The sequence below is a fragment of the Chiloscyllium plagiosum genome, chromosome 22, assembly GCF_004010195.1.
Source record: "Chiloscyllium plagiosum isolate BGI_BamShark_2017 chromosome 22, ASM401019v2, whole genome shotgun sequence".
Classification (NCBI taxonomy): Eukaryota; Metazoa; Chordata; class Chondrichthyes; order Orectolobiformes; family Hemiscylliidae; genus Chiloscyllium; species Chiloscyllium plagiosum.
This window is the reverse complement of record NC_057731.1, coordinates 5,958,951-5,983,302: the sequence shown is the minus strand read 5'-3', so window position 1 is coordinate 5,983,302 and position 24,352 is coordinate 5,958,951. Positions and strand designations below refer to the sequence as shown.

The 24,352-nt window shown below is 42.5% G+C and overlaps 1 protein-coding gene across 1 annotated transcript in view; it reads right to left on the bottom strand.

The window, feature by feature from the left end:
* Positions 1-13,016, bottom strand: part of ank3b (ankyrin 3b) — a 737,210-nt gene extending 724,194 nt beyond the window's left edge. The window contains exon 1 of the mRNA XM_043712330.1: positions 12,357-13,016. Within this exon, the coding sequence (XP_043568265.1) occupies positions 12,357-12,401 (45 nt within the window). The 5' untranslated portion in view covers positions 12,402-13,016. The remainder of the gene's footprint in view (positions 1-12,356) is intronic.
* Positions 13,017-24,352: the final 11,336 nt, after the last annotated feature.

The following is a 24,352-nucleotide window of genomic DNA, read 5'->3' as shown; positions in this document are numbered from 1 at the left end:
AGAGAGATAGTGAGACCATGCCTGTGTGTGTGTGTGTGTGTGTTTGTGTGTGTGTGAGGGGGAGAGAGGGAGAGGGGGAGAGAGGGAGAGGGGGAGAGGCAGGGGGAGAGAGGACTATGTCAACATTTGTGGGGATGGGGGTGGGGGGGGGGGAGAGGGAGGGAGAGAGAAGAGTTATGGTACAGTTGATTCTTCATACTAGAAGCTGTTATTCTTAATTCCTTCACTGAGTGAGGAACAGGCTAGAAGGAAGGAGTGACCTCCTGTTCTAATGTTGTTTCTAGCTGTTTTGATGTTGGCTCTGCATCTATGATACCCTTGATTTGTCTCTCTCTCTCAACCCCTCACAGCCACTCATGTCTAGGTCTGAATCTCCTGTTCTTCCCCCTCATACCCAGCAATCTATCTCCGCAATTTTCCCCCTTCCCCAGAACCTCGTTCAATTGGGTCAATGGGCTGATGCAGTTTAGATTAGATTACTTACAGTGTGGAAACAGGCCCTTCAGCCCAACAAGTCCACACTGACCCTCCGAAGAGCAACTCACCCAGTCCCATTCCCCTATATTTACCCCTTCACCTAACACTACGGGCAATTTAGCATGGTCAATTCAACTAACCTGGGCATTTTTGGACTGTGGGAGGAAACCGGAGCACCCGGAGGAAACCCACGCAGACACAGGGAGAATATTTGCCTGAGGCGGGAATTGAACCCGGGTCTCTGGTGCTGTGAGGCAGCAGTGCTAACCACTGTCTCCGTTTAATTTGGAGAAGTGTGAGGTATTGCATTTTGGTAAAACAATCAAGGGCAGGACTTGTACAATTAAAAGGAGGGCTTTAGGTAGTGCTTAGAACGGACAAACCTCAGGGTTCACGTCCATAATTCAATGAAGTTTGCATCACATATGGTTAGGGTGGTTAACGCAGCATTTCGCACGTTCTCACATTCATTGTGCAGACCTTTGAGTATAAGAGTTAGTATATCATGTTGAGGTTGTATAGGACGTCGGTGAGGCCTCATCTGGAGTGCCATGTGCTATTCTGGTCACTGCTACAGGAAGGATATTATTAAGCTGGAGGAGGTTCAGAAGACGTTTACTAGAATGCTGCTGGGAATGGAGGGTTTGAGTTAAAGGACAGCCTGGAACTTTTTTCACTGGAGCGTAGGAGATTGCTGGGTGACCTTATAGAAATTTATAAAATCGTGAGGGGTGTAGGTAAAAAGTGAATGACAGGTCTCTTTCCCCGAGTGGGGAATTTGAGACTGGGGAGCATTTGTTTTTTTTTAAAAAATATAGGGTCATAGAGACAGAGGTACAGCACAGAAACAGAACCTTCTGACCAACTGGTCCATGCCAATCAGATATCCCAACCCAATCTAGATCCATTTGCCAGGACTTCGCCCATATCCCTCCAAACTCTTCCTATTCATATACCCATCCAAATGCCTTTTAAATGTTGCAATTGTACCAGCCTCTACCACTTCCTCTGGCAGCTCATTCCATACACACACCACCCTCTGTGTGAAAAAGTTGCCCCTTCAGTCTCTTTTACATCTTTCCCCTCTCAACCTAAATCTATGTCCTCTAGTTCTGGACTCCCCCACCCCAGGGAAAAGACTTTGTCTATTTACCCTATCTATGCCCCTCATGACTTTGTAAACCTCTAAAAGGTCACCCCTCAGCCTCCAACACTCCAGGGAAAATAGCCCCAGCCTGTCCAGCCTCTCCTAGAGTAGAGTGGTGCTGAAAAAGCATAGCAGTTCAGGCAGCATCCGAGGAGCAGGAAAATTGACGTTTTGGGCAAAAGCCCTTTGTCAGGAATCAGGCTTTTGCCCAAAACGTCAATTTTCCTGCTCCTCAGATGCTGCTTGAACTGTGCTTTTCCAGCACCACTCTAATCCAGAATCTGGTTTCCAGCATCTGCAGTCCTTGTTTTTACCCTGTTCAGCCTCTCCCTGTAGCTCAAATCCTAACTACCTGCAACTCCACTTTCAAGGAGCTATGAACCTGCACTCCAAGGTCTCTTTGTTCAGCAACACTCCCAAGGACCTTACCATTAAGTGTAGATGTCCTGCTCGGATTTGCCTTTCCAAAATGCAGCACCTCACATTTATCGGAATTAAACTCCATCTGCCACTTCTTGGCCCATCTGACCAGATCCTGATGTAATTGGAGGTATTCTTCCCTGTCCACTGCACCTCCAATCTTGGGGTCATCTGCAAACTTACTAACTAAATCTCCTATGTTCACATCCAAATCACTTACTGTATATAAATGACAAAACGTAGTGGACCCAGCACTGATCCTTGTGGCACTCCACTGGTCATAGGCCTCCAGCAACCCTCCACCACCACCCTCTGGCTTCTACCTTCAAGCCAGTTCTGTATCCAAATGGCTAGTTCTCCCAGTATTCCATGAGATCTAACCTTGCTAATCAGTCTCCCATGGGGAACCTTGTCGAATGCATAGCTGAAGTACATATAGATCATGTCCACCGCTCTGCCCTCATCAATCCTCTTTGTTACTTCAAAACACTCAAATCAAGTTTGTGAGACATGATTTCCCACGCACAAAGCCATGTTGACTATCCCTAATCAGTCCTTGCCTTTCCAAATACATGCACATCCTGTCCGTCAGGATTCCCAACAACTTGCCCACCACCGAGGTCAGGCTCACCGGTCTATAGTTCTTGTCTTTACCGGCCTTCTTAAAACAGTGGCACCACGTTAGCCAACCTCCAGTCTTCTGGCACCTCACCTGTGACTACCGATAATGCAAATATCTCAGCAAGAGGCCCAGCAATCACTACCCTGGTTTCCCCAGAGTTCTAGGGTACACCTCATCAGGTCTTGGCGTTTTACCCACCTTTATGCATTTCAAGATATCCAGCAATTCCTCCTCTGCAATATGGACATTTTTCAAGATGTCACCATCTATTTCCCCACATTCTATATCATCCATGTCCTTTTCCACAGTAAATACTGATGCAAAATACTCGTTTAGTATCTGCCCATCTCCTGCTGCTCCACACAAAGGCCGCTTTGCTGATCTTTGAGGTGCCCTATTCACTCCCTAGTTAACCTTTTGTCCTTAATGTATTTGTAAAAACCCTTTGGATTCTCCTTCACCCTATTTGTCAAAGCTATCTCATATTCCCTTTTTGCCCTCCTGATGTCCCTCTTAAGAATACTCCTACTGCCTTTATACTCTAAGGATTCACTCGATCTATCCTGTCTATACCTGATATATGCTTCCTTCTTTTTCTTAACCAGATCCTCAATTTCTCCAGTCATCCAGCATTCCCTATACCTACCAGCCTTTCCTTTCACCCTGACAGGAATATACCTTCTCTGGATCTGCGCTCTCTCATTTTCCCGCCGTCCCTTTTCCTGCGAACATCTGCATCAAATCAGCTTTTGAAAGTTCTTGCCCAATACGGTCAAAATTAGCCTTCCTCCAATTTAGAACTTCAGCTCTTAGGTCTGGTCTACCTTTTCCATCACTATTTTAAAACTAATAGAATTATGGTCGCTGGCCTCAAACAAGTGCAGTTACAACATTTAAAAGACATTTAGATAAGTACATGAATAAAAACTGTTTGCAGGGATAGAGGCAAGTGGGATTGGTTTAGTTTGGGATTATAATTGGCATGGACTGGTTAGACCAAAGGGTCTTTGCCTGCTGTTATGGCACCATGACTCTGTAACAGATTGTCCATGTTCCCTCTCTGTATGAGCCTGCCTGGGCTTGATTATATTTTGATATTGTGTTTTTGTTTTGGAAGGTCGACAGTTCTTATCCTATTTGATACATTCTTTACTTTTTATAGGTCAATACTCAAAATCAAGACAAAGGAGTTAGCAAGGCATTGCCGATACTTTTATTAAAGTACTGCCACTGCTGCATTTCCCACCCTGGCAGTGCCTGTGGCCTGATGCTTTGAGATACAACAGGAACCCCAGGGCCATCTTATTCTGCTGCAAACACATACATGCACACCAAATACCCTGCCTACATTTTCCAAATGGAGCCCCCCCCACCACCCCCTACCCTGGCTTATATATACCTACATCCAGCACCACACACCCCACTGAAATGTCTGCTCAACATTATTACACCATTGAGGTAAAAACAATGACTGCAGATGCTGGAAACCAGATTCTGGATTAGTGGTGCTGGAAGAGCACAGCAGTTCAGGCAGCATCCAAGGAGCTTCGAAAATCGACGTTTCAGGCAAAAGGCCTTCATCAGGAATAAAGGCTTTATTCCTGATGAAGGGCTTTTGCCCGAAACGTCGATTTCGAAGTTCCCTGGATGCTGCCTGAACTGCTGTGTTCTTCCAGCACCACTAATCCAGAATTATTACACCATATGTGCCTTATTTTACCCCACCTCCCATCATTTGCCATAGCGTTATTCTGTTATGGCAAATTATCTGTTTAGTATCACAAATTATCATTCAAAACTTTCTGTACTTAACAGCAAATTCTGAAAAGTATTGGTTTGATCTGAACTTTGGTGTGAGATCAGTGCAGTGTTGATATTTTCCTTTTAAACTCATGGCCCATGAGCAGAACTGGAGACTTTATTAACATAGAACAGTAATGTTATTCGGAGTTAAGTGTTGCCTTCTGACTCTAAAAAAAGGAGGTGGTGAAGAAACTCAGCATGTCTGGCAGCATCTGTAGAAAGAAAAGGTAAGTTAATGTTTCAAATTGAGTGACCCTTCAGCAGAATTTGTTTTCTGACTGTTGTCTTTGGCTCTGGGATTATATTTTCCTCCATGAATGAATGAATGAATGAAGCTACGTAGAACCCCACCTGTGAGATCCCCTTCAACCCACACACTACCCTGATTTGAAAGCCGTTCAGAACGGAGGAAGGATTTCTTCACTCAGTTGTGAACCTGTAGAATTCTCTACCACAGTAAGCTGTTGGAGCCAGTTCACTAGATACCTTCAACAGGGAGCTGGACATGGCCCTTGATGCTAAAGGGATCAAGGTGAGAAAGCGTAACACTGGCACTGCGCAGTCCAAATGTCACTTGCCACTTATTTCACAGCCAGATATCTTGGGTTTTCCAAGCAAGTCCCATCCTTTCATTGAACATCTCATTAGTTTGGAAAGAGTTGTCAGGGAACTATTTCGAGACTTTCACCTTTTCTTTGCACTGGCCAGAGTGTTGCTACATTTTCTCTCCCATTAATTCCCGTCGACATGAAAAGCAGTCTTCTGCTGGACTTTAGTCCAGTAACCTGGATGTCACCTGCTCTCTCAGCATGAAGCAACTGCACTGGGATGTTAGTGCACAGAAAAATTATTGGAGAAGGAGCGTCTTTTGATTAAATGGATCATGTTTGCTTCTCCACCTGGACTGTTCCTCAAGACGTGGGAGTTTAAATTCAAAACCACCTTCGTAAACGTGTTTTCCCTGCAGCAATCTCATTAGATCAGATCAGATCTTAGAAATCACTGTTAAACCACTCCAGACTCATTATTATGCAAAGCATTAGTGCCAGCCAAAGTATTCATAAACCACAGACTATTTGCCAGTGCCCTTCATGGATTGCAAAATTTAGCAAGAGCAGACATGCTTAAGTCTACAGGTAGCTCGGAATTTAAACAGGCATTCCAAGCCTCACCGATTCCGAAGCAATAATGCTTTTTGAAAAGTTAATTTAAATATTAAGAAACAGGTAGCTGTACTGTTGAGCGTAGATTTCCGAGGGAAATTACCAGAGTCTACTGAATTTTACACAACATCTGAAAGCATTTCTTTGTAAAGTGTTTGTCCATGTTTAACTCTTATGTCCCTATTATACATGGAGCCAACATCTTTTAAGAATTAGAACAAACTGCCTCTTAATGTATATTTTGTAACTGATGATGTAAACATGCTTTGTTATACATTGTGAATAGGAAACCTGTGAATTTTCTGTTGCTAATCATGTGCCTTTGTCACATCCAGTTAGCTAAGTGCACCTACCTCTTGCTCCTTCATGATCTATACCACTCTACAAACCTTCTTGCCAGGCCAACATCTTATTGGCAAATCCACCTCGCCCTAATTATTTATTTGATTGGTCTAGCTTTTTGTCCCTTGACTATATACTCTACCGAAAATACTGTCTCCTTTTCAGTTTGTTCTGCTTAGGATTATTCAAGCTCTGAATCTTCAATAACAGGTATCAGTTACTGCCATGACTCTACAGAAGCCAGCCTCTGGGTAACAGCAGCAGACTACCAGTGGGGTCTGCTGACCACAAAGTGTGCACCCAATCAGCACTGAAAGATTGTGTTGGAAAAACACAGCCAATAAGGCCAAGCAGCATCTGAGGAGCAGGAACCTCCTGAAGAAGGGCTTATGCCTGAAACGTCGATTCTCCTGCTCCTCAGATGCTTTTAATTGGAGAAAGTGAGGGCTGCAGATGCTGGAGATCAGAGCTGAAAATGTGTTGCTGGAAAAGCGCAGCAGGTCAGGCAGCATCCAAGGAACAGGAGAATCGACGTTTCGGGCATAAGCCCTTCTTCAGGAATGAGGAAAGTGTGTCCAGCAGGCTAAGATAAAAGATAGGGAGGAGGGACTTGGGGGAGGGGCGTTGGAAATGGCTTTTAATTGCCCTGTAATGTGGTACATCCACACATGCATTTATGTTCAAGATGGTTTACCTCCCTCAAGACACAAGGAGAACCAGACTGCAATCTCTGCATCCCGTGAATAAGGTTTTCAAATTTAGACAGAAATGGGACAGAGATCCGAAATTTCCAATCACCCAAGCCATGCACGCACTGAGCAGCTTTCAAGATCCAATAAAAGTGGCCAACCTTACGGATGTGCAAAGTCATGGCTACTGACCGTTTTATTATTGGACACAATAGAAGTTTGTTTAGTCTTAACTGACATGGGAGACCTATTCATACACGAACATAACATTTTTATATCATCCAGAACCATTTACGTGGAACCTGCAAAAAAAAAAAGGTTTCATTTACATTGTGGCAGAAGTGGGTACTGCAGATCAGGGTCAAGTAGAGTGGTGTTGGAAAAGCATGGCAGGTCAGGCGGCATCCGAGGAGCAGGAAAATCGACGTTTCGGGCAAAAGCCCTTCATCAGGAATGAGCTTTTTCCTGCTCCTCTGATGCCGCCTGACCTGCTGTGCTTTTCTAGCACCACTCTAATCTGGACTTCTATTTACATTGTGCCAAAACTCTTAACCATCACAAAGGACCTCACAACTAAATGGTCAATTTTGGAGTGTCCTGGTAACCAACATTAAGTCAAGGCTTTGATTAAGCATTTCACCTGAAAGAGTGCGATACTCCCTCAGTGCTGCAATGATGCAATATCTGAGATTGTGCTCGCATTTGTGGAATGGGACTTAAACCAAATGAATCCAAAGGCGAAAGTTTAGGTCATCACCAAATGCTTCATGTACTGATTACTCTTGCAGTAGAGAGTGTTTGCCATGCAATAAGGGACACAATATCTATCCTGTACTAATCATGTTGCACAGAAGTGACCAGAAACATCACATGGCTTTTCAAAATGGGAACGTTTTGAGGGAGAATTGTTGGCCACAACACTTATCAAGTGTGTGATAAACACTATTGAAATACCTCACAAGGTCTTGAGCAGGCAGATAACCAAACCTCAAACAAAAGCATTATAGTAACTTTTGAGTGGAAAACATCAACTGGAATAGGAATTGTATGGTTAATAAAGAGATATTAAATTACTTGCATTGCAATGTCTCATGTTAGAAGAGATAAATCTGACAACCATGTGGTAAACTTGGATTGTATTTCCATCACAGTATAAATGGTATCCTACTTCCTGGTTACTAAACTATTTCACAAAACATATCACTGCAATACAGGCGATAAGTTTGCCAACCATCGAACTCCTTTCTCAGCTTGTAAACAGTAATGTTATTTTTTTCTCCACATTTATAACAAAATAACAAAAAGCAGGAATCTATTCAAAGGCTGTGACTCAGCTCAAGATTCAGATTACACTGATAAAATGCTCAAGGTCCACTCTAACAGTTTATAACTTCACTTGAACTGTCAATGTGTTACTACCGTGCAGCCAAGTCAATGGTTGAATGCACACGAAGTCCCATTCTCTTAAAGTGCTCTCAAGGTGACTTTTTAAAAACATACACCAGCAGCCGATTTTTCTCTTGCCCCTACCAAGAGGGATGTTATTTTCAAATCGTCAGAAGTCACTCAACACCAGGTTATAGTCCAACAATCTCCTTCATCAGGTGACATTTATCCACCCTAGCTCAGCACTGGCACCTCAACATCATTTTCCAATAGCATCAGTTTACCCTGTTAAAATCACCTAACCTGGGACACTTCCTCACCTAAAAAAAAAAGAGAAAACTGCCATGCTTCTACACCTTGCTCAACAGCAACTGGGTTAGGCATAAATGACATACGCACACTGCTCTTTGTTCAGGAAAATTCTATTAAAGAAAAAGATTGATACTGGAATGGTGTTTTTCATAACCTCAGTGCTTCCCAAAGCATTCCATAACTAATGAAGTGGTTTCCTTTTGATATGAGTCACAATTGCAATGGGGGAGAAAATAAGAGTCAAGTTTAGTCCTAACTGTAGAGTGAGAACAACTAGATAACCTCGTTTGAGAGTTAAAATACAAGGCTTTGGATACCAGGAAGCTTTGCATCTACACCAAATGTAGACAGGACCTCACAATCAACTCCTGTCCAAAAGGCAGGATATGTAACAATGCAGCACTCCTTCAGTAGCATCCTGATGTGATCATTTTAATTCTTGCCTTTGGTGAATGGCGTGAACCCAGAACCTCCTGATGCAGGGTTGAAGGCACATCATTGAGCCACAGCTGCCAACTCTCAAAAAAGGAACAATTCGGAAAAGAGCAGCAATTCATTGTACCGTCATTTTCAAAAAAAAATCTGTTCATTATAAGTTAGTACAACAGATTAAAGAACACCAGAAATAGCATGGAAACTAAGAGTTAAATCAACCAGGGTGCTCAATTCTCTGAACATTTAGTATGGAGTTTCTCAGTCCATCATATCTAAACATAGTCCACTCACTGCGTAAAGTAGCATCTTTTTAACCATGCATAGGATGCAAATAGCCATTTGGTACCCATTAATAATTAACCTCTAGAAGGCTTATTCCTTTGGGCATCCAGTGCGGGCAGATTGGAGGATGTCTTTGAGGGTCTGTTCCTGAATATGAACAGGTCCAGGGATCAGGCTGTGGAGATGGTCATGTCTGCCAACCGCCTGGCCACTTCACAGATATGTTCTACCCATGTGTCATTGGAGGGAGTGCTCTGTGTCCAATGCTGTCTCTGCCTTGAGAGAGAGGTGGGCAACACAGGGGGGGGAAAAAAAGTACTTCATCCCCCAACCCCATTTCAGTTTAGTCCCATCCCACTCTCCCTAGCACCAACGGCCCCACCAGCCCAACCAACCCCTTCGTTTTTTATTGTTTGCATTGCCCAAAATGAGCTTTGCACACAAACCTCTAACTGGCTGCACAGTGATTACTGATGGTGGTTGATAGTTTTAAGAAAATCAGAAAAGTCACATTTGAGGACAGTTAATAGTCAAACCACACTGTGGATCTGGAGTCACACACAGACCTTTCCTGGAGAACGTGACGAGATGGTGTTTTCAACAATAATGGTATGATTCATGAGGCAAGCTCTTTGCGACAATTCCAGATTTTACTTATAAATTCAAATAGCACCGCGTGCTGTGGTGGGATTTGAACATGCCTCCATAGCATTAGATCAGGTCGCTAGATAGTCCAGTAACATCACCATTCTTCTCCCTGCTTACACTGACCTGCTACTTTTTAATAAACTAAATTAATTTCCTCATAATTCAATCCTATTTGGATTTAGCCACAAAGGGCATGTTCAATTTTTAAAAGAGATATTTGATAAGCTGCCAGATGTGATACTTTATAAACGGGGCAGTGAAAGGTTCGCCAATATTTGAATTCAGGTTTTTCAGAGGAGAATGTTCCAGAATTCCCTCTCAAATCATACTGTAGAGTCAGGGATGTACAGCACGGAAACAGACCCTTCGGTCCAACCCGTCCATGCCAACCAGATATCCCAACCCAATCTAGTCCCACCTGCCAGCACCTGGCCCACATCCCTCCAAAACTCTTCCTATTCATATACCCATCCAAATGCCTTTTAAATGTTGCAATTGTACCAGCCTCCACCACGTCCTCTGACAGCTCATTCCATACACGTACCACTCTCTCTCTCTCTGTGAAAAAGTTGCCCCTTAGGTCTCTTTCATATCTTTCCCCTCTCACCCTAAATCTATGCCCTCCAGTTCTGGACTCCCCCACCCCAGGGAAAATACTTTGTCCATTTATCCTATCCATGCCCCTCATAATTTTGTAAACCAATATTCCAACAGTGACCTTCCAATGTCCTGTACAGCCGCAACATGACCTCCCAACTCCTGTACTCAATACTCTGACCAATAAAGGAAAGTATACCAAACGCCTTCTTCACTATCCTATCTACCTGCGACTCCATTTTCAAGGAGCAATGAACCTGCACTCCAAGGTTCAGCAACACTCCCTAGGACCTTACCATTAAGGTGTATAAGTCCTGCTAAGATTTGCTTTCCCAAAATGTAGCACCTCGCATTTATCTGAATTAAACTCCATCCGCCACTTCTCAGACCATTGGCCCATCTGGTCCAGATCCTGTTGTAATCTGAGGTAACCCTCTTCGCTGTCCACTACACCTCCAATTTTGGTTTCATGTGCAAACTTACTAATTGTACCTCTTATGCTCACATCCAAATCATTTATGTAAATGACAAAAGGTAGGAGGGCCCAGTAGTTGTACTTAAACCCACAAGACTGTAATAGATGGCAATTAGGGCAATTAGAGATGGACAATAAACGTCAAATAATAATTTGAGGTGAAGTTTAATCCACACATTCAAATTAAAACGGAAATCATTCACTCATAAGCAAAAGTTGACATCTTTCAGCATTACAACCATTTACACTTGTTTAAAGTGTTTGTTGCTCAAGGCTAACTTTGATGCATTTTCCAATTAAAGTTTGCCTAACTAGGCATCTTAATATGGCCTTTGCACAAAGTTCCACCCCCATGACTTCTGAAGTACAGTAATAAGAGTTTGAAAACCTGGTAAAAAAAAACAATCTGCGGTGGTTTTAAAGTCACAATCCAACCTTCCTTCATAACACCCTCACCACCCACTGATGTAAACATATATTCGCCGCAGTAAATCTCAAATCACACCTTATCACATTGAATTATTTATATTCGGAAAGCCGGCAAGGCGTTGATCTTAAACGGTAGTTTCCTACTCTCCCGCCGGTTAGAATTCCTGGAATATTTATAGCACTCCACACCAAGTGCGCTACTCGAGAGCTGGGACAGTACAGGATTGTTCCCTGATGCACTATTGCAGTGCAACCGATGTGTTTATATGAATTGAATGGAAAGGAGTCTCACGTAACTGCAAGGGCAATGGGAACTGGAGCAAGAATCCGGAGATTTCTGCTCCGAGTAAACATGTGGGTAATGCCCCGGGAGGTGAAATGGGGATAAGGTCACCTTATCCTGTAAAGGAAGGAGGAATTGCGCTCTCAGTCCCGGCGTACTGCCCGCTTTAGGTTTGTAGTTAGATATGTTTGTAGAGGCGACGGGAGGGGCTTCTGAAATACTGCATGCAACTTTATAATTTAAAGTGGATTGGAAAGTTCAAAAAATTTGTCTAATACAGTGTGAGCTGCAAACACAACGGCAGGCAAGGAGAAAAGATGGGATTGTGAATTGTAGCCTACTGTCTGTTGAAAATCCAACTCTAGCACAGGCGAAGTTCCTTTCTTACAGCCTGTAGGACTGCAGCCAGCTGTGAGGTACCAATGTAGTGTACACCTGGACTCACTCCCTTTTCCTGGAAACTTATTACTCGCAATTTCAAATAGTCAACTCAAAACACACACAGTTGCAGCCTCTCTCCACTGGAAGTGGATCCGTGCAGGTAAAATGGAAATTAATGTGTGCCCAGCTACATATGATTGGCTTTTCTAAAAAGAAAGCAACCAAAACAAACTTCTCCCCCCCCACCCCCACCAAAAAAAATGACGCCCTCAATTTGCAGATTATTTTCTGTTGGATGGGGAAAGTGTGATTTAAGGAAAGTGATTTAAAAAAGAAACTTTTTAAACAGGTTTGGGGCTGTGCTCAGGTACAGGAGAACAGTTGGTGCTTGAAATTGTACAGAGCAGAGTCAAAGAGGGAGGTGGTCAAAAGGTAGAGTGCCCAGAGCCCAGAGATCCTTCTCACCTGTTCCGAGAGTCCGTCCGTGTCTCCTGGAGGGGAGGAGGCCATGTTTTGCACTCTTCGCTGTCAGTTCAAATCTCTCTCCTTTCACTTTCAAAGTTACAGCAGTGTGTGTAGTAGCAGTTCAGAGCGTCCTTCCCAATGCAATGACGCCGTGCACAGAGGCGGGGAGGAGGAGGGAAGCTGTTCTAGCCCAGTTTGATGCAGTGGGTCAGGATATACAGTACATCGTAGGTCAAAGCACCGTGAACGCCTCCTCCCCCAGCAATAGAACTGTTCCCAGACTAGATGGCAGCAAAGTGATCAGAGCTGGAGGACTGAGTGCTCCACACCGAGAGCTGGAATGAACCAACAGTCTCCCTTCCCCCGGGGGAATCCCAAGCACTAGCACCGACTGGGGAGGAGTACCGGTTTGGCACTCAAGACTGTTTCGTCTAACATGAGGACCATGTCGTTTGCTGGGAACAGAAGGGGCTAGCACTCTATATGTGTTTTCTTTCACCTTATTCCAAACTATTCTCAAACTGTCATCATCTATAACTCCCTCCACTCGCATATTACCGTAATATTAGGGCGTATTTATGAACGTGTTCATTAAGGAATAAGCTACTTCCTGGTACACTAGACACCCGCCTCCAACCCAGAAACATACATGTACACAAACACGCACCTGTTACTGAACTTTCTGAGGAGGTCCTGTATCAGCTGAATTAAATACGTCAGGGCAGTGGTAATTTTCAGATCTTCATGACACTGTACTAGGCAGCCCTGCGCTCCATATCAGAGTTGTCACTAGTTTGAGATATTAGTCCAGTTCAGCCTTCTCAGTATGTTAGCCACATGTGGCTCATGACAGTTCTAATTACTAAATCAAACCTGAATAAGAGACACACTTGTTGAGCATGTGATCTCTAAATTCGTATTTATATGTGAATTTTAATCTTGTTTGTAAATTGAAGAACAAAATTCTGTGCAAGCTCTTAATCTCTGTGAGAGCTTTACGTTGGTCACTGCTTGTTATCAGCTATATTAATGAGTTTAATTTTCAAATTTACTACCTATCCTTGACAGACACCCTGGCCCCATGCTCTGTCTCTGATATATATAGTCTGTCCCCTTCTCTGTTCCTGATATACAACCTTGTCAAAAATTCTGTCTCTCAGAAATAGTCTGCCCTATACTCTGGCCCTGATGTTTATATCCTGGCCTAATATTCTATCCCTGAGAACAAGCCTGCCCCATACTCTGTCCCTGATATACACCCTAGCCCAATATACACTCTTCCCTTTAGGGGCTGTTGTGGTGCTGTGGTTATCTCAATGTTTGAGCCAGAAAGCTGGTTTAAAATCCTTGCCTGCTTCAGAGCTCTGTTGTAATGTATCTGAACAGGTTAAGTTAAAAAATATCTTCACTCTTCTCCCATAGAGTTATTAGATTCCCTACAGTATGGAAACAGGCCCTTCACCCCAACATGTCCATACCAACCCTCCAAAGAGTAACTCACCCAGACCCATTCCCCTACATTTATCCCTGACTAATGCACCTATCACAATGGGCAATTTGGCATAGCTAATTCACCTGAACTGCACATCCTTATGACTGTGGGAGAAAACCCACGCAGACAGTAGCCCGAGGCAGGAATTGAACCCAGGTCCCTGGCTCTGTGAGGTAGCAGTACTAACCACTGAGCCACCGTGTCACCTCAAAGTTATGGAATTATACAGCAGGAAAACTGACCCTTTGGTCCATGCCGACCAGATATCCGAGATGAATCTAGTCCCATTTGCTAGCATTTGGCCCATATCTGTCTAAACCCTTCCTATTCATGTACCCATCCAGATGTCTTTTAATTGTTGTAATTATACCAGCCTCCACCACTTCCCTTGATATAATCCAACTCTTTTACACTTCACCTGATCTACCCCATGTTACAATCTGTACCCCCTTAGTCGAGAATCCCTCATTCGGAAAAACATTCTCAACTTCTGAGTCAAGCCCCCTTAGAATCCCATATGGTCCTATTAGATCACTTCTCATTCAGTTAAACATTGGTGAGATCCAGCCTGTTCAATCTTTCTTCGTAAAGTCAACCCGAAATCCAAGGAATTGTTCACCTGAGCCTTCTCTGAACTGCTTCCAATTGCCATATATTATTCCTTAATTAAGATGACCAAAATTAAGTTGGGTGTCACTGTATAACTGTAACAATCCCACCTCCCTCCACTCTCGCCCCTCCCCCCCCCCCCCCCACACACAGCCACAATATAGGCCAACATTCCATTTGGTTTCCTAATTTCTTCTTTACCCCTTTTGCAGACTCTGTCATACTCATCTGTTTGCCTATCTATCTTTGTATCATCAGCAAATTTGGCTCCAATACCCAGGGTCCCTTCAACTAAATCATTAAACCTTCAATAGTTGAGGCTCCAGTACTGATCTTTATGGCACCCCACAACTTCCAATTTGCAAACCCGACAATGACCCATTTATGAGGACTGACTCGAAATGTCAACTCTGTTTTCTCTCCACAGAATCTGCCAGACTTGCTGAGTTACTCCAGCAATTTCTGTTTTTGTTTGTTTCAGATCTCCAGCATCCATCGTTCTTGGTTTGTTTTTTTGATACATTTATCCCAACTTCGTGTCCTGTTCATTAGCCAATCCTCTAGGGATGTTCAACTTATGTGGCTAGACAGCTAGGCTGTGTTTAAAAATATTGCCAGCAGTCTGGATTTGATTCCCATTCCAGCTGAGGTGGTTTAGTGCCTGCCTCCTTGTCCTTCCCAACAGTGGAATGAAATCGCAAACTGCCTCTAATTTGATTAAAAACTGTCAAGTAAGCAGTTCAGAATGAAGCATCGGTAGTCAATGAGCCAAGCATCCATATATTATTGAATGAGATAAGAGGCAATCATTTGTCCACGCAAATGTATCATTTCAAATACCGTGAGCTCTTACCTTGTAAAGTGAGTGAGCTTTTATGTGGCACCTTATCAGATACCTTTTGGAGATCCAAATATATTACATCTAGTGGTTCTCCTTTATCCATCCTGTTTGTTACATCCTTAAAGAATCCTCACAAATTTATCAATTTCATTTTTGCAAAACCACATTGGCTGCCTGGTCGTATTGTGATTTACTAAATATCGTGCCATTAATGCTGTATTCTAGCATCTTCCCAAATGAAATGACATATTATTTGATTTAAATTTATTTATTATCATGTGTATTTTGTTCGAAAATATAATGAAAAGTGTGATATAGTGTTGCCACTCTCTGGCGCTATCTTAAAACACAGAAAATAAACCAAAACAGACTATTAATGCAGAAAAATAAAGAAACGAATGGTCAACTTTACAGTCCTTCTTGTTACGTGCTCTGCCATGGACCTGGAGTAACCAGTCATGAGTCCCCTCACCAGGCCACCAGAACAAGAGTCGCCACTGTCAGGCACCATCTTACCTCCACTGATGCTGTCACCACAAGTCCTCACTGGACCTCGCCGATGCATCTGCCACTGATGTCGCTAAATCCCACACTGGCCCAAACTCAACTCCAACACGGCCGTCAAGAGTCCACTCTAGGCCCACCTCACTGTCAGGTCTCATACAGGACCCAAACTCACCAAAGTCTCCATGAATCTTTTCTGGATGCACCTTGTTGATGCAGAAGCCACTGGGAACCCAACCTTGCCTCCGATGTCTCTGCCAGGAGTCTGGGCTGGGTTCACCTCACCACCTCTGAACTCTTCACCAACAGGCAAGAAAAAAAACTGAGAAAAATGCAAAACAGATGAGCCCTGGGCTCAGGAGACTTACTCTACAGCCATCTTGGATGGATATTAGGCTGTAGTTTCGTATAATCCAGTGTGGAAGCGGGCACAGTTCAAGCCATGAAGTCAACATCAACCCTCCAAACAGCATCGCACCTAAACACACCCCCTACCCCATCCCTGTAACCTTGCATTTCTGATGGCTAATCCAACTAACCTGCACACCATTGGACCGTGAGGAGGAACCCTACACAGACACTTGGCCAGAATTGAAGCTGTGTCCCTGGTACTGTGAGGCAGCAGTGCCAACCACTGAGCCACCATGTCACACCTCTATTCAAGAAATTGTCTTTCTTATATCTTTCTTGAATAGAGGTGTTACATTTCCAGCTGCCAATCTTACACCACTTCCTGATTCACATCCTGCTGAAATACAACTGCATTGATTTACACCCATTTGTGGTTTACACTCCCCCCGGTTTACATCTTCACTGCTGGTTTTATTCTCCTCCTTTGACACCCAATTCCACGTTGCCCAATTTAGAAGCTGTCTGCAATGAAATTTGTTGGTGATTGACAGTCTGAGAAGCTTCCATTTCCCTTTTGAAGATTCACCTAAGTGCAGAACGTTAGACTTCAAATCAGCTCCTGAACTCAGCTGTGGCCTTCTCCATTAGAATTTTCATCAGGTCCTGATGTCTGGTCAAGAAAATATCAGACTTCAGCACCAATTATCACTATGTATGGAACAAAGCTGTCAATATAGAAATTAGTGGACTAGCTGAAGCCAATCAATAATGAGCAACTCCAATAGATCATGGCATGTCAAATATGAGGGACTTCAAGATATCTAACTGGTTTGTTAAAGGATGCAGAAAAGACTAAACATGGTAGGAAGAGTCTTTGATGACCTGATCTTCCTTACTAAAATCTGTTCTCAAAGAGTTTTGATGAAAATAAAGAGTCTCATGGAGAATGAGAATCACCCCATGTCTCAGTACTACTGCTGGATGCATTCAGGAAAAAGGCTAGAATTCCTCAAATGCTGGACAAATGGGCTCCTGAATGCTGCGGTGGCCTCCTCCATGAGAATGGTCAACAGGAGCTGATGACTGATTGAGGATATCTACAGGCAGTTCTGCTATAACGCATCTTTCCTTCAAGTGAATTGGCTGTAGTGTGATTTTGTGAATAGGAAACAAAGTTTCTACAGCGCAAACTTTTAAAGTATGTGTTATAACACAATTAGATCGCCAACACTAGGTGTTGTTTATATTGTGCAAATTTTGCACAGTAAAATACACAGAAACACAACTATCACATTCTGGAAGAACTGCCTGTACTTCAGTTAGACTCACTGATTATTCTAATTATGTAACTGAGTTAATTTAGATTTCCATGATAGGGTTGATTTTTTTCCTATTATTATTTACTTGTATTTTTTTTTAAGGAATGGGTAATGCGGCTGAAATGAATTTCCATGTAGAGATTTCTGTAAAGGGAAAATGAGATGTGACAATGTAAACCACAAGTTCAGAATCGTCAAATGGATAGCACAGGAGGTTTACTGGCCCATTGTGCTTTTGCCAGCTGCTTGAAAGTGTTACAACCAGACCCTGGGCAAGGCTTCTCAGTTTGTCACGATTCCATATGAGACACCTCAAACTAAATGTGCAGGTGAGGAGGTATGAACAGGCTCCACTTCTTTATTCACCCACCTCCTTTGGTTACAACAAGGTTCACTTGGAAAGGACCCCCTGCGCTTGTGGACATCTTTCTCTGAGCCTCAAACAAACCTGCATTTTAAAAAAATAGCTGCTTTAACCAGGCTTCCTTGAATTAACAAAAAGGGGGTTCATTAATTACTAAAGATATGGGGAATTAGTAGTACAATGCAGATACACCCAGATCATAAATAAGTGGTGAGATCAGAGATATAAAAGTAAAAGAAAAACAGGTCAGTCTCTGAATTGTTTATGAACAGCAGAGGCCATTGCAGTGGAAGTTGCCAGTAATGTTGATGTCAAACAGTTGCATGATCCTTCCATTTTGTTGACTGGTTGTGATTCTGTAGTTCTGATTCTTTTTGACTATGATTCAATTCCAACATACAAGGTGAGAGAAAGTCAGTTTGAGAGAGTCCCTTTATGCAACAGAGACTAACCAGGATTACTCTTTTCCTGTGTCCTTCACAGCATGCTGATGCTGGAAGCCTGGCTGGTACACACGACAGCATTCAGTTCCATTAATCCCTTTCAGGAGAGTTGAAGCTGGCTTTTTAACCCTTGGCCTTGTGTCTTCTTCAATCCTTGACCTTGTGGACTTTTTGTTTGTTCACATGAAACTCCATTTATTACCAATCCCCTGATTCCATCATGTCCAAGATGTTGATCAGTAGCTAATTTGGCTAATTAAGAATCTTGATGTGGTGAATTACAGTTAGCAGTTGTCAGGTTACCTCAATATTTATATTTGCATGCGAATATTAACATTTTGTGCATTTGTTGGTAAAATTTACAAAACAAAAAACAGAGTTTAAGCATTTTTCTGATTGTTCAGTGCTTTACTTCCTCAGTCACTGAATAGTGGCAGATGTTTGTTAAGTAAATATAGGTGAGTGAAGTAGGTTACAAATTCAAAGATAAATGCTTTTGAACAAAGTCCAAGTCCATACTTTGGCTGAGAGTTTTATATCCATAACCATACTCTGTAAAACTCACACTTCACTAATTATTAGCTTCCTGTGTTTATACAACCAATTCAAACCCTATCAACACTTCATTAATATATTTTTCATTTGTATCCTTATTTCATTAGTTCTCTGCCATTCCTTTAGACAACATTAAGTAATAACAAATTACATTTACCTAGATTCTAGTTTGAGGGTAATATGCTTTCTACAAAACTTGGCACAGAGTTGCCATAGCAACACCTGTGATTAATCAATGATTGCCAATGGACAATATTGCCCTGAGGAGACACCTTGGGCTTTATTAGTATGAGCACAACTCTGAGGATTGCTAGGTTAGGCTAGTGGAGAGGATATTAATAATCAACCCGAATGAATTAATCAGATTAGCTAGGGTGTCCATGATATAGGTATTGTTAATGAAGCAATTGCATTGCCTGTGTAATCTTGATTATTTTATCAGTCTAGAAATGAGCAGTTTATTCAATTTAGTTTCACAATTTGCATGATGGTATCATGCACAACAATTCCTTAAATTAACAACAGAACCGTTGTGCAGGTCTTAGGTGGTTTCTCCTTCTCACTACCTAACCAGGTACCTCCTTGTTTTTGAAAACTATTTCAGAACATTTCGAGATTCACAAGGTGAAAGTTGTGCTGATATAAAGTGAAGCGTTTCCACTAAAGTCTCAGTCTCAAGTATTGAATTCAGTGAAAGATAGTTTAACTCATGTCCTACTCTATAGCAAAAATGTCTTTTATTCACAAGAGAACTTTTACTGAGAGAACTGCCCCCTATTTACACAAATATTTCCTTTCCTACTAAAAAAATCCTAACGAGGTCTGAGTAATATTAAGAATTGACTTTCAAACTTTGGCAATTTCGAACTGACAATACCCACTAGGGTCAAGAGTGTGGTGCTGGAAAAGCACAGCACGTCAGGCAGCATCCGAGCTAGGGGTCATGTCACCCATTGACCATTCCATTTTCCCTGCTATTGGTGATTATGCTTTTTTCAGCCATCTGATCCTAAGTTGTGGAAGTCCCCCCATAAACCTTTCTATATTTCTTTCCTCCTTAAACTATAACCTTTTGACCAAATGTTTGGTTACTGTGGTATTTTCCCAGGTGACCACTGCTGGTAGTGTTATCTGCCATTTCTACCAGTATGTGGTGCTGGATAAGGGTTGTTTAAGGTAGTTCACTGTTACCAATCCTTCTTTGTCTTTGTTTTGTCTTAAGTCCAGGTTGTGGTTATTGGTAGAGAATATATCACCAGGTTTATTACATGATAGCAATAAATACAATTACATTTGGTCAGACATAATAACTAGGACTTAAGGGAGCTGGGACAGACACATCTGCTCCCTCTGAAAGCTAGAGTCGAACTCTTTTTCAATTCTCAGACTGTGTATGACACCAGTAAAATGGTTCGAATCAATTAACCCCTTCAGAAGCATTATTTATCTATCGTGATGTCTCCACAATTGGCTCAGTTTCTACTATTCTTACATTCCTGTGAAGTATCGTGGAATATTTTCATACATTAAGGATGGTGTATAAATGTATGTTATTGTCACTCAAATTGCCCAATGTGGTCCCGAGTGGTCTTTACTTTAGTATTGGTAATCAAATCATGTTAATGATAATGGTTTCTTATCAATCGCTCATCAGACGCTCAACATTGTACACACACACACACACACATACGCACGGCGTCCTGAAAGACAAAATCTCTTAAAGGCAAGATACACCATAAACCATTACAAATTCATTCCAGCATTCATTGCTGGATGTGAATTAGGTGACAGTGGAGAAATAGAAACTGCTTTATTTTGCGATGTCAGTCGGTGTCGAGATTACTTAAAACAAAAAGGAAATGCTGAAAAAGCTTATCACCTGGACATGAAACAGATGAGATAGTGCTTCCAAAATGAACATTTCATTCCACTTGATGTGGGATCAACACCCAAATAATTCAATCGTCCCTTCTCTTCACAACTATCCTGCTTGGTGTTTCTACTGTTTTGTTTTGAATTTTAGCAAATAAACCTACTTGTTACATTACCTTGAACTTGTAATCTGTACATCTTCCATTCTTTTTAGCCAAAAATTAAATCATGTGGATCAGATGAGGCATAAGGACAAAGGTACCATTTCCGACTGGAAAATGTCTGAGACACACTTGTTCAATATCAACGTTATTCATTTGGAAATCTGCCTTTGAACTTTCATTTTTACCATGTTTTCAAATATCCCTGGATTCAAAACATTCAGCAGAGCCTTCAAGAGAGAGCTGGCATATACAGTGTTAACTATCCCAGCCTCAGGTCATCCGCAAGTATTGCATCCAATTGTTTGAAGGGTTTTCACTGTTGTGACATAGCATCTGCCTTGGCCACTTTGTCCACAAGGTCCCATTAACAGAATGTGATCATGACCACAGTTTCAGTCATATTGGATGAGAGGCAAATATTGGTCAGGACACTGGGGAGAGGACTTCTTTGAATATTCCTGTAGGACTGTTTAAGTCTATTCTGAATGTGCAGACAGGGTTTATTAGCTCATCTGAAAGATGTGCACCAATCCCTCAACTGTCTGGGAGTGTCAATATAAGCTCAGGTCACTGGAGTCACTGGGGCTTAAAACCACAACCTTCTGAATTAGAGGCAAGCTTGCTACCCACTGAGTCACATTTATTGCAAAGCTGAAGAACCTTGTACAGGACCTTGGAATATTATGTGCAGTTTTGGTCTCCTTATCTGAAGAAGGATGTTCTCGCTATGAAGGGAGTGTAATTAAAGTTTACCTGACTAATTCTTGGTATGGCAGGACTGACATATGAAGAGAGACTGGATCAGCTAGAACTATGTTCACTGGAATTTAGAAGAATAATTTGGGGGAATCAATCATGGAGGCTTATAGATTCTCATTGGACTAGACAAGGTAAACACAGGATGGATGTTCCCAATTACTGGCGAGTCCAGAACCAGGGGGTCACAGTCTAGGAATATGGGCTAGACCATTTAGGACTGCGGGGAGGAGAAATTTCTTGTTGAGTCTTGAGTCAGTCTTACGACTGTGGAATTCTCTGTTACAGAAAGCGGTTGAGGCCAAAACATTGCATGTTTTCAAGAAAGAGTTTTTAGGACTAAAGGGATCCAAGGGGAGAGAAAGTAGGGACAAGGTTATGAATTGGAGGATCAGCCATGATCATATTGAATGACAGAGCAGACTTGAAGGACCAAATGGTCGACACCTGCTATTTTCCATGTTTCTGTCAACCTGTGATTATCTCAGTCCATGTTCCCCACCTCTAAACCAAGGCCAAATTCAGAAAGGTTTGTGCCATGGCTGGGATCAACTAATTCAGCAGAGGACAGCAATCCTGTTTGTGTCCTTCTTACTCTAGCTACTAAACAGAAGCACACACTGAACCAACACAGGGATTGGAAATCGTGACATTTAAACATTTGCTGTTATACAAACGTTCTTCTTCAAGGTAATAGCCCAGTTATTTCATCTTTTTTAAAATTAGTAACTAAAAGCTTTGTTAAGGATTTTGTTTTAACTGGTGATTAGCTGTCATCTTGAAAGGAAGTGCATTCAGATCTTTATGCTTATGTGTTGCTGAAAGTACCCACTATCAATTTAAGTTTGTGCAAGGGCAATGGCTGTGGATGGAAAGAAGACAAACGGGCAGGGATGAGGTGAAAGCGGAAAGAGGTTTTTCATAGCATCCCTACAGCATGGAAGCAGGCCATTTGGCCCCTCGAGTCCACACTGGCCCTCCAGGGATCATCCCACCTAGACACAGCCCCCTACATTTCCCATGGCTAATCCAACCGAGCCTGCACATCCCAGGACATTGTGGGCATTTTAACATAGCCAACTCACCTAACCTGCACGTCTTTGGATACATCCCAGGTAGACACAGGGAAACTTGCAAACTCCACGCACACAGTTGCCCAAGGGTGGAATCAAACCCAGGTCCCGAGTGCAGTGATGCAGCAGTGCTGACCAATGAGCCCTGTACTGCCTTAAATTTGGCTGATTGGAAAACAGGGATGGGGGCAGTTGGAGGTGTAGGATTGGAAAGTGCAGAACAGCTAGACATAAAGGAGGGATGGGAAGTGAAGGAGGGTATTTGGGAGATGGGAGAGGGCATCAAGGTAAGATTGGAGTGAAAGGAGCAAGGGGAGTTGAAGGAGGGAAATGGGCATTATTTAACAGTCCTTCCTGCCATTATAGTTCAGGATCATATTTCTGTCTGCTTTTGTTTCAAGAAAAGCTTTATGATTTGAAAAACAAGAAGTGATTTTACTTTGATCGCCTCTAGTTGAGCGAAGTTCAACTTAACCTATACGTAGATGTAAAAACAACAATTGTTATGACCTAATCAGTTCTAAGAGGCTGGGGATTGATTTCTGCTGGGCATAAAGGAACCTCAGACAGTTTCGTTGAATTAAATGAATGCATTTATTGTCAAACTGTTGATGCTAATTGTTTTTTAGCCACACCCTCTGCAAGTTGCAGGTAACCTAACCTTTTAGCAACAACAGTAATCATTAGTAATCACCTGAATGAGCTGCAAATGAGGCATTTGAACTTGGGCTGTTAGCAAAATAATCAAGACATGCCAAGGGAGGACAGGAAAGCTGAGAAGATCAAGTTATATCCAAAATGTAAACACAATGCTTTAAATCTGTAATGAAATCTGGAGTCTAATTCAGGTGTGTTGGAGGACATTGTAAATGGTCCGATTAAATAGTGTCAACATTCATAATCCTGGGGAAGGTCAAAGTGACCTTGGAACATCTGAACTTTACAGATATTTTCCAAATATGCTACTCAGAAGTGTTATGACACACCTCTGAAGCAGGTGAGTCTTGAACCCAACCCTCCTAGTTCAGAGTTAGGGACACTACCACGGTGCCACAAGAGCCCCGTCATCTGAATTTTATGTTAACAGGTAGTGCATTCTGAACATGTGTGTGTTCTTCAACTCCAGGTAACATCCTCAGTTATTTCAGAGTCACAAAACTGTGATTTCTGCTGTGATTTTACAATGGGGCAGGGGAAGGGAGCAGGCCCAAGTTCACTTCAGCCAGGTCAGGCTTTGAATCCACACTGTTGGCATTATCCTGAACCAAGGCACCTTCCACAGCTTCTTTCAAACCGGTGACCTCTAACATGTATGAGGACAAGGGCAGCGGATACATGGAAACACCAGCTCTCAGTTGCCCTCCAAGCCACTCATTCTCCTGACTTGGAAGTATATTGCCATTCTTTCATTGTCACTGGGTCAAAATCCCAGAACTCCCTTCCTAACATCATTGTGGGTGGACCACACCCAAAGGACTCCAATAGTTCACGAAGACAGTTTGCTCATGTCTTCTAAAGGACAGCTAAGGATGGGCAATAAGTGCTGGCCTGGCCAGTGACACTGCCACTCTGCCGAGGACATGCAGGTCCTGGGCCTCCTCCACCGCCGTTCCCTCACCACCCAACGCCTGGAGGAAGAACGCCTCATCTTCC